This window comes from Elephantulus edwardii, unplaced genomic scaffold (assembly GCF_000299155.1).
Source record: "Elephantulus edwardii isolate Elephantulus edwardi_28Jun2011 unplaced genomic scaffold, EleEdw1.0 scaffold00361, whole genome shotgun sequence".
NCBI lineage: Eukaryota > Metazoa > Chordata > Mammalia > Macroscelidea > Macroscelididae > Elephantulus > Elephantulus edwardii.
Window position 1 is genome coordinate 1,806,453 of NW_006400111.1, and position 10,536 is coordinate 1,816,988.

At 41.5% G+C, this 10,536-nt stretch overlaps 1 protein-coding gene across 1 annotated transcript in view; it reads right to left on the reverse strand.

Annotated features, from left to right (window-relative positions):
- The window catches only part of ARHGAP17 (Rho GTPase activating protein 17), a 93,285-nt gene that overhangs the window by 48,864 nt on the left and 33,885 nt on the right, over window positions 1-10,536 (reverse strand). The window contains exons 7-9 of the mRNA XM_006902048.1: window positions 5,796-5,864; window positions 5,556-5,637; window positions 617-744 (exon numbers count right to left, since the gene is read on the reverse strand). Coding sequence (XP_006902110.1) covers window positions 617-744; window positions 5,556-5,637; window positions 5,796-5,864 — 279 coding nt within the window. The remainder of the gene's footprint in view (window positions 1-616; window positions 745-5,555; window positions 5,638-5,795; window positions 5,865-10,536) is intronic.

Below are 10,536 nucleotides of genomic sequence, written 5' to 3' on the forward strand. Positions count from 1 at the left end.
CACACTTTTCGGTACATACAATATATGTCAATGCAAAGTGTAAGTTGGGTTCTAGCTCCACCCATACCAGGGGACCTTTCTGGAATCCCTGTGTGCTTCTCTATTTTATACCAGAAGAGTAAGGAGTTACCCTGAGAGGCTCAAGGGTTTTCTTGTAAGGCTCACACAGAAGTAGGAAATGTTCCCCAAGAATTACACAGCTATGCAAACATAAGATATTCTCCTTCTAAATGCTTGCTGCTAAAAACGATGGCTCACAGGAACACTGCTCCGTGACTGAGTTCTGAAATCTACTGTTCATAAATTACAACCAGTGTTTAAATGAAATGTTTGAATAAGGGGAAGAAAAACCAAAAAGGATTTGACTGGAGGGATAACAGGTGAGGTTATTCTGTAAAATCTTTGTGTTGTTTAGAGAGAAAGTGTGTGTTAAGAGGGTCTCGAGACTCAATTTGAAATGTACTCTTACTGTGGGGACATGGTGACAAGTGTAAACGCCACAGTCTGCACAGTGCTGACAGTGGCTGGGAAATGAAGGTGGAAGGCGGGGAGGGGGCGCTCTGGGCAGAGCCCAGGGAATGGAGACCCAGTGTCGGGGCCTGGCAGTGCCTCTCACCTCCTCCTTCATGCCGGTCTCCAGGAGCAGCATGACACAAGCTTCAATGGGGACGGCGATTTCACGTCCACTTCGCTTCAAGTGTTCTTCCAATGGAGTCCCAAAGGCTGGCTTCTCCGCCCACTTATCTACAGCAGCAAACCATAAAGGAGAATATTCAACACCCAGGACTGCAAATCATTTTCTCCCCAACTATCAAAATTCGAGGCTTTGGGGAAGGGGGAAACCTGTTTTCAGTCCTTTGGTCCCTGAACATTTGATAGAGCACAAAATATGGGCAAAAAAAGAAAAAAGAAAAAAGAAAAGACATGGGTTTACTTGGGGAACAAAAGCCTGGAATTGGTCCATTTTGCTCGCTGTAAGTTTCAATGGTGATACCACATCCACAGTGACATGCATCAGGTGGGCGGCCTGGCCCCAAACCTGAGGGTTTTCATGGAATGTAAGTGTACATGCAAAGCAGTACTGGCTTTCTACCGAGAGGTCACGAAATATGTTTCTACATATGGAAAAAGGAAGAGAGCTCTTAAAATTCTAAACACAAGCCAAGCGTTTGTCATTTAAGACTGAAGACAGTCAACATAAATTCTTTTTAGACGCAGCATCACAGTGACATGCAGCGTTTCTGAGGCCACAACCTCAATCAGGATCAAAAATTTTCAATAGGAAACAAAGGTGGTCTCCGCAACCCCAAGGCAGCTTAGGCTGAAGGCTCCGCAGACAGCTGTTAAAGCAATATTCAAATCATATACCTGGCTTCATTCCACAAAAGACTTGAGGCAGTTTAATAGAAATCAGGCAGAAAAGCAGGGGGAGAATTTGTTTTAGGAAATGAAGGTATTAAACCAGAATAAGAAGTATGTGATTGGGGCTGACCTGCCTCAGGGGGACAGTGTCTAAGATGTGCACAGAAGAGGGAAAACTAGTTGGTGAAAAATACTGCAATGAGAAAATTCTTCATTCCTTCCAACCATGGGAAGAGTTCACACCCTTCTCAGCATTTTTAAATGCTAGGTGCTCCCACTCCCCAAAACATTTTACTACTTGGATGCTAGAAACTGAGAATCAAAGGCAATATTTGCTTCAGTGTCTCCTCTATGTGAAATGCAGACAGACAGGCCTATTGCATAAAGTCCACACAAAGGAAGGAAGAAAAAGAAATTCCTACAAACACTTAGACCTGAGAATTTGTAAAAAATGGGAAAACTGATAGAAAATACAAGTGAGTAGTGGCTGAAGAGAGGGGTGAGGGAACAGACTAAAAGAGGGCCGGTCGCATGCCACCCTGGGAAGTCTGCAGGGCTCTCCTCCCGTCTAACCTCTGCCTTTGGGCTGGCTCTCAGAAGATATATGTGTCTTGTCCCCCTCAGAAGCCAGATCTTATCTTTAATACTATGTCTCTTTTCTCAACACAGGCAAAAAAGAACCACATAACCTTTACTTTACATACATATCAGCTCTCAGAACGGCACCTGCCACCACACTCTAAAACTCCCATTAGAACTTTCTAGAAATACTAACTCTAGTTATAAAGAGTAGTACAACAGTAAACACTGAAGGAGTGTCCCGACCCCAATCTTGCCACATGTTTGGAGAAGGCAGGTGTGGACGGCACTGACCTGGAGGCAGTATATATCTATCGTGAAGTTTGTCAAAAGTGCTTGGCCCTTAAATGACAGACCTAGCACGGGGCAAGTGGCACAGTGGGCACACAAAGTTCACAGAGGCTTCCACCATCTAATATTAATGAGACTGATCTAAACTGTGAAGAAAAGCAATTCGGGACACACATGTAAACACATACTGGTAATTAACAAGACAGGATGCGTGTACTAAGTCGTGACAGGACAGACGAATGGTATAGACGAGAGTCGCAAATGCAAGTGCCCACAGGGGCCATTTCACTAGCAGGAGTAAGCAGCTGGACACGATCAGTGCTGCCACGAGGGAAAACAGAACTGGTATTGCCAGACCATTTGAATTTCAGAAGAAGTCAGCAATCAGAAATGTTATGTAGAGTGAAACGAATGACAGAAACGTATTTTTTTTCCTTTTACATTTTTTTTAAATGTGATATAGTGCAACAATGAATGAATGGAAATCCAAAGTCTCTGTAAATTTTCATTAAAATTAATAATAAAAAAATAATAAATGGGATATATGGCTGTTTGCGACTTCTGGTATAAACCGTAAATGAAATTCAGGAGACAGTGTTCACTGCTGGCTTCAGTTGTCAGAGAAACTTCTTTGCTTGAAGATATCTAGGAAGACAGGAAGTGGACCAAGATAATGGCAAATGCTGTTTGAAGAGGGTAATGATCTGAGAAAAGACCAGGGTACTTGAGGCCCAGGTATTATACATAATCCCACAGCTCATGACCAGGAAATGAGAAAAAAGTGAGGCAGAGGGTGGAAACAGAGAGGAGAGGAAGGATGTCTAAGGCCCAGTACAAGGACTGCAGGGAAGGGGCCGGGAGGAGGAGAACCCAGAGAAGGAAAGGATGGCTTTGAGGGTTTAAATATGGATTTACTTGGTCTCAAGGGGACAAAGAGGAAGAAAAGGACAGCTGGTGTTGGGGGAAGAATCAGCTAATTTTTGAGACTGGTGAGAGTCAGTCATTAAAGGGAACAGAAGCTTATTATGCAGATGAGAGTTGAAGTTTCGAAAGTGAGGGGATTTCTAGATGGAAGGGGGTAAGTGAGAGGAAGAGTAGGAACACAAAGGCAAGAAGCAGATCTCAGAAAAGGCTGGCTTTGGATTGTTGTTGTTGTGTACTGTCAAGTAGAAACCGACCCATAGCTGACCCTCTGGCAGGTTTTCAGGGGCAGTTAATCACACGGGAGGAGACTGCCCACCCTTCTGCAGAGCTGCTGGTGGCCTCAAACTATGTGCCTCAGGATTGCAGCACAGCTTCTTGCCAATATATATATATAAATAGATAGATAGACAGATAGATACATACCCAATTAAGTCGAATGAGAAAAAAATTTAATGAGAAAAAGATGGCCCTCCCAAATGCCAGGTCAAATTAAATTCTAGGATCTGAAAATTAAGATCACTGGTCCTTTGAGAATTGAGGAAGTTTTGTCTTTGTTCATAACTGCAACGTGTTTAGGAGTAGAAACGAGGCTGCAAAAGTTGGACGCTAAAAAGAAAATGAGAGATGTAGGTAGAAATACGCCATTCAAAGAGACTAAAAGAAAAGTGGAGGAGAGTGAGATTGGATGAGATCTCCAGTTTAGAAGAAAAAAAAGAAAACAAACAAAAAACCCCACCTCATTGCCATCAAGCCAGAACTGACTCCTAACTGACCCTCCCATACATTTTCTGAGGCTATACACTGTATGGGAGGAGACTGTCTATCCTTTCTCTGCAGAGCAGCTGGCGGATTCGAATGGCCTGCCTTTGGACAGGCTGAGATGTTGCTGCTGACAAGTACTTTGCCCCATGAAGGGTCCAGTACAAGGTAAACCTATTCCACTGCCTCCGAGTAGATTCTGACTCATGGTAATCCCCCAACAGGTTTTCATGCTGTAAATCTTTACAGGAAGAGACTATCTTTCATCAGTGGAGCAATGGATGGATTTGAACCACTGATCTTTTGGTTAGTAGCCCAGCACGTTATATACTACTCCACCAGGACTTCTCAGGTAGCCCATAAACAAATGCCTTTAGTATTTGTAGGGGACCAGCAGAAGGCTGCTTTAGAAAGGCTGGATGTGAGTTGGCAATTCTGTTCCTCTGCAATGTGACTTAACACCACCTTTCACACATTTTGAAATCAGATCATTTATAAAAGTAAGGACAGCTTGTCTAAAGGAGATTGACTGAATCAATTAGGACTATGAGATCGATGAACACCTAGCTATGGGTCTTTCTAATGTTCTAATTCCATAATCCAAAAACTTTCAGGCACTAAAATGTGAACCTTTTGAGACCTCCTAAAACAGGGTAGTGATGGTGATGGAATATGTCATTCTAGGGCACATGTAGGAATGTGTGTTTACAACCAGAACACACAGCCACCCACCCACCTGCCTGCTCATGCTCTCTTCAACAATCACAGTCGTCACACTCAACATTTAACTGGATCCTCTTCCACCTCAACACCAGTGGTTCTGCAGAGGAAACCTCAGGCCCAAATGTCAGCTCTACACTCCAAATAAAGCACTGTAACAGGTGTAAAGAAGACAGAGAAATGTCTACCTTAACCCTTTTTGCTGGTCTCCGCTGGTAAAAGCTCATAAAGCAGAGAAAAGTAGAATTAAAAGTCTTAGTTATCTAGTTTGAAACTAAACAACAAGAGAAATCTCAGCCCACTCACAAATTGTGCGTGAAATCTGCAATGTTCTTCACTGTGGTGATGATAATATCAATTCTTAAAAGGAAAAGAGTGTTCGTAAAGATGAAAGATTGGAAAGTAGGACTCGTGGTCTGATTGTGCAATTAATTAAGTGCATTATTAAGTGACTGGTGGTGTGGCATTGTATACTGTTTCCAAAATTCTCTTTTGGAAAATCTAAGGCAGGTTTCCCTCGATCCTGTGGTTTTAGAGTCACAGGACTAGAATTAAGCTCTAGGGAACAAAGGGCTGATTTAGAAAAGGATCAGTAGAGGCTAGAACCTGCTAAGAAAAAAAAAATTAAAGTCTATTTAGAAGACAGAAAAAGCATACAGGAACTCCCCAAAGGGGGCAAGCTTTCTCTTCAACTGAAGGTTTCAGAAGAACTGCCAATGTGTTAAAGTGTGTTAATACAGGTTGGGAGGGAATTAGAGAATGCAACAAAATGAGATGAAATTATGCTGGGAAACGGTATCCTCCTACGCAGAAAGGCTTAATCCAGAGGAAGTGCATGCAGAGGAGTCAGGGTGAAGAGGAAGAGAAGCAGAAGTGGCAGAGCGAGAAGAAGGCATCAGCCAGCACACAGGTTACATTACCTTGATGGGCTCGCATTTCGGGAAGGGCCTTTTCTAAGACTGCTAATGCTTTTCTATGGTAATCTGCTTGGGCTTCTAATAACTGGGAAACAGACCCACATTCAAAAACAAAAGTAACGTTAGCATCAGATGGACACACACAAAATGGCTGAACAAAAGCATAAATGAAATCTTTTGGCAAAAAGCTATAATGATTCATTTTAACAATGCTCTCACAAATAACTGAGGAGGGAGGCTTACCGTCACAAAGAACTTGCCATACTCCCCTTCTTTGGCCATAAAGTTGTACATATCTGCTGCGAGTTGATCCTGGGGAAGTGGAGGAGGAGATATGTCATTAAAGAAAGGAAAAGGGAAAAGGTACCTACCTGAACAGTTTAAAAAAAAATTCCTGAATGATATAAACTTTAGAATGTATAACCTTAGAGTAACATAAGACTGTTGCTGTTGTGTACCACAGAGTCAGAACTGACCCACAGCTGACCCTCTGATGGGTTTTCAGTGGCAGCAGTTAATCGCACGGAAAGAGATGCCCATTCTCTCATGGAGCAGCTGGTGGCTACAAACCATGTGCCTTCGGGATTGCAGCACGGCTTCCTGCCACTAGGCCACCAGAGCTCCATATATGTGTATTCATACTTACATAAATTATATACATACATACACACATCTATCTATCTATCTATCTATCTATCTATCTATCTATCTATCTATCTATCTATCTATCTCCATACATACATACATATATATATACATATCCACTCATGTATATATAGATGGATATGTCTGCAAGATATAGAAACACACCTGCTGAAATATCATTTGCCAAACCTATCCATCAACATGGGTGTGTTGTTGTGTACTGTACTGTCGAGTCAGAACTGACTTGTAGCTGACTCTCCAGCAGGTTTTCATAGGCAGTTAATCACACAGGAGGAGAGTGCAGCAGCTAGTAGATTCGAACCACATGCCTTGGAGATTGCAGTGAAGCTTCTTACCACTAGGCTGCCAGAGCACCCCGGATAGGGGTGTGGGACCTTTCATTTGTCCAGGTATGTTCATCTCCTCTGACAATGTATCCACTTCTGAGTTAATACAATGGACTACTGTTGTCTGTAACACCTGTGTCTCTCTCCGTCTTCCTTCTTTGGAGATGTTATGCTAATAATCTTATTTTATATGAGGTATTTTCTTTCACCCAATTGAATATGTGTCTCTTATCTAGTTACTGATTTTCCTTCTTTCCTTATTATTTTTTTATATTTAAACTAAAGTAGGTAACAGAAAAAAAATAAAGTAGGTGAAATTCCATCATTTTTATCAAGCAACAGTTTAGATGATTACATGTATAAGCACACTGCTTTCAAAATGCAAATCCTCCCATTTATGGAAAAAAAAAACTGAAGTATGAGAGTTAGAAGTTAAAAAAAGAAAAGAAAATCCTATTTGAATAACTCAGAAAGTAATGGGGTAAATTCCCTGAACCAAAAAACTTTTAAAAATAGAGAAAAGAAAAAAACAAACGAAAATAGACCGGTAAGCATGAACGGAAGCTGGGAATGAGCAGATGTGGGTATGTGCTGTTCATGGTGGCCAAGCTGTTTGAGTCTAGCAGTCATGAGGGGAGAGAGGACAGGAAATGAGGCCTTGGACCTGGTGGGATGAGGAACTGAAACTGGGACAGGCACACACACATCGTGCATAATCACAGGTTTCCTGAGGAACTGTACTCTCAGTAAAAAAGTAGATTTGGGGGGCGGGGGGGAGAGGGAAGGGGCCTGTATTTGCCCAAGGAAATATGAGAGACATTTACCTGTCCTGAAATGGATCAATGTCTAGACACAAGAAGAAAACAAAACTGATACTTCACAAAATAAGCCTGTTTTCACGAATGTTTTATGTCTGAGTTTACTATACTAGTGCCCAAGAACTCCTAAACTGAAAATGCAGTTAAAAATAGTCCTGAGCTGAGAAATTTTCTCGAGGCAAGACTCAGTCAACTCCCAGGTGTCCTGCAGTCAAAACCTTGCCTACAGCAAACTTAAAATAAAAAACATGTAAGTAAACTCCTGCCATTTTTACAGAGAAATTCCAATAATAAATTTAACAGAGTCCATCCGAGAGTTGGACAATGACTAGGGAGGACAGAAGGAGAGTGGATGCTTTTGAGCTATGGTGCTGGAGAAGGGTACTGAATGTGCCATGGACTGCCAGGAAAACAAACAGATTCTTCTTGGAGAGGATTAAACCAAGCTACTCCTTGGAGGCAAGGATTCTGGGGCTTCGTCTGACATACTTTGGACATGTTGCCAGGAGGGACGGGTCCTTGGAGAGGGACATCATGCTTGGGAGGGTAGAGGGACAGCACAGGAGGGGAAGACCCTCTATGAGATGAATTGATTCGGTGACTGGGGTAATCGGGATGGGTGTGTCAGAGGCGGTGCGGTTGGCGCAGGATAGAGCAGGGTTTAGGGCTGTTGTGCATAGGGTCGCTATGAGTCGCAAACAACTCGACGGCACATAACAACAACAACAATGGAAATAAATATTATTTAAAAAGACAAGCTACCAGATGTGGGAATATTTTTAGAAATCATACATCTGAGAAGAATCTAATGACCAAGTAGAAAACTTTTATAACCTATAACAAAAAAGGCAAATAACTCAATCATAAAATGGGCAAAAGATACAGACATTTCACTGAAGAGAAGATTCAAATGGTCACTAAATATATGAAAAGATGTTCAGTATCACCAGTCACCAGAGATATACAAATCGACCCACAAGGAGATACAATTTCGTCCCTAGTAGTATGGCTAAGATGAAAAACAAAACAGAAAATGATAAATGTTAGTGAGGATAAACAGAAAGTAGAATCCTTAACCTCTGCTGGAGTGAAAGTCAAACCCAACCTAACCCAGTGAAGAGGGTTTGAGTTTGAGCCAGAGCTGTAAAATAGGTAAACCTATGGTTTCTGAGGCTGTATATCAATACAGGAGCAGACTGCCTCATCTTCCCCTCCTGGAGAAGCTGGTAAGTTTGAACCACCAACCTTCTGCTTAGCTATCTGACACTTAGCATACAGTTCCACCAGAGTTGATATAAAATGGAGCAGCTTTATAGAAAACAGTGCAGTGGGTCCTCTGAAAATGGAAAACAGAAGCACCATATGACCCACTAATTCCACTCCTCAGTATATACCAAAAAATCCTGGAAGCAGAGATGTATGGCAGCTTACTTAAGTACTAGTAACAATAGACAAAAGGTTTAAAACAATCCAAATGTTCATCAAGAGATGAACAGATGAGTGAAATGCAGTAAATATGAGCAATGGAATACTAACTCCCAGCCAGCAGGAAAAATGAAGTCTTCATACCCACTACAGTATGGAGAGAACAGAAAGATATTATGCTGCGTGAAACAAACCTATCACCAAACATCAACTACTGTATGACTTCACTTACATAAAAAAAGGGATATGTGATTAGGTATTTTTATCATGGCAGGAGTCCAGAGTGAAGGCTGTACAGTGGAGTGAACCTGGGGCGGGGGGATTGTAAAACAATGGAAGAATTTTTCTTTTACTTTTCCAAGAGGGTAGTGTACTGGGGAGGAAGGGGAGGAGGGGAGAAAAGTACAACAATGAATGAATAGAAATCCAAAGTCTCTGTAAATTTTCATTGAAATTAATAATAAATTTTTAAAAATCAATTAAAAAAAAAGACAAAAAAAGGCAAGGGTACAGAGATCAAAGTTTATTAGTGGTTGCTAGGAGTAGGAAGAAGAGGAGTCAAGGAGAATGAATGGTAATGGTAAGAAAATTGCAATAAGGATTGGCTTGCATAGCTCATGACTAGACTTAATATTAACAAGTTGTACAACTGTTAAAAGTTGAATCTGCAAAAGTATGATAACATGTATCTACAATATGGAAGAAGAAAAAAACCAACAACTAACTACAATCAAACACCTCATGGGATTTGGTTCCTTGAAGGTTTAGAGTCATGGCTTCCTGGGACACCCCCCCCCCCCCCCAGTTAACTGGCCTAATAATGTTCTTAGCACTTCTGTCTTATCTCTTCATTCCCTGGTCTCTTTTTTTAAATTGAGATTTTAATGATAGTTTATACAGAATGAGGATTTCCATTCATTCATTGTTGCACATTTTCCTCCCTATCCATGTCCCACCCCCTCGCCCCAATTTGCTTTTTTCTTAGGGGGAAAAACCCCCCCAAACCCATCTTAAACTGTTGTACAGTTCTCCACCTCAACCTCAGCCCACATTCCCTAGTCTTTTAAAAGCTCCCCAGCAGCCATCCAAGGAACAACAACTGGTCTCTACTGACCTAGAGCAAAGAAGAATCTTGAGGAGAACTGCGGAACAGAATTTAAAGTTCTTGTAGAAGCCAGACATTCTGGAGCCAGGGAAGCTAAATAAACCACTAAAACTATTATAACGAGATAATAAACCAAAAACATCTCTTGAAGTCTTCTTTAAGTCAAACAATAGTATAACCTGACTAGACGGTGCTGCTAACCTAAAGGCTGGTTTAAATCCACCAATGCTTCAAGGGAGAAAGATGTACAGTTTCCTCCTATTGTGATTCATAGCTTTGGAAACCTGATGTTTGGAATGTCTCTTTGCCTACTCCCTACTCACACTGGCAGGGAGTTTGAGTGTTAGCTGCCATCAGTACTCTTCTCTAACACAATCCAAAGGCATTGATCCTTCTTTAGTGTTCTGTATTCATTGCCCAACTTTCTTTTTTTAAAAAATTTATTATTAATTTCAATGAAAATTTAGAGAGACTTTGGATTTCCATTCATTCACTGTTGCATTTTTCTCCCCTCCCAACCCTCCCCTCTAGTACACTACCCTCTTGGAGAAGTAAAAGAAAGTTTTTTCATTGTTTTACAATCCCTCCCCACAGGTCCACTCCACTATGCAGCCTTCGCTCTGGACTCCTGTCATTACAAAAAT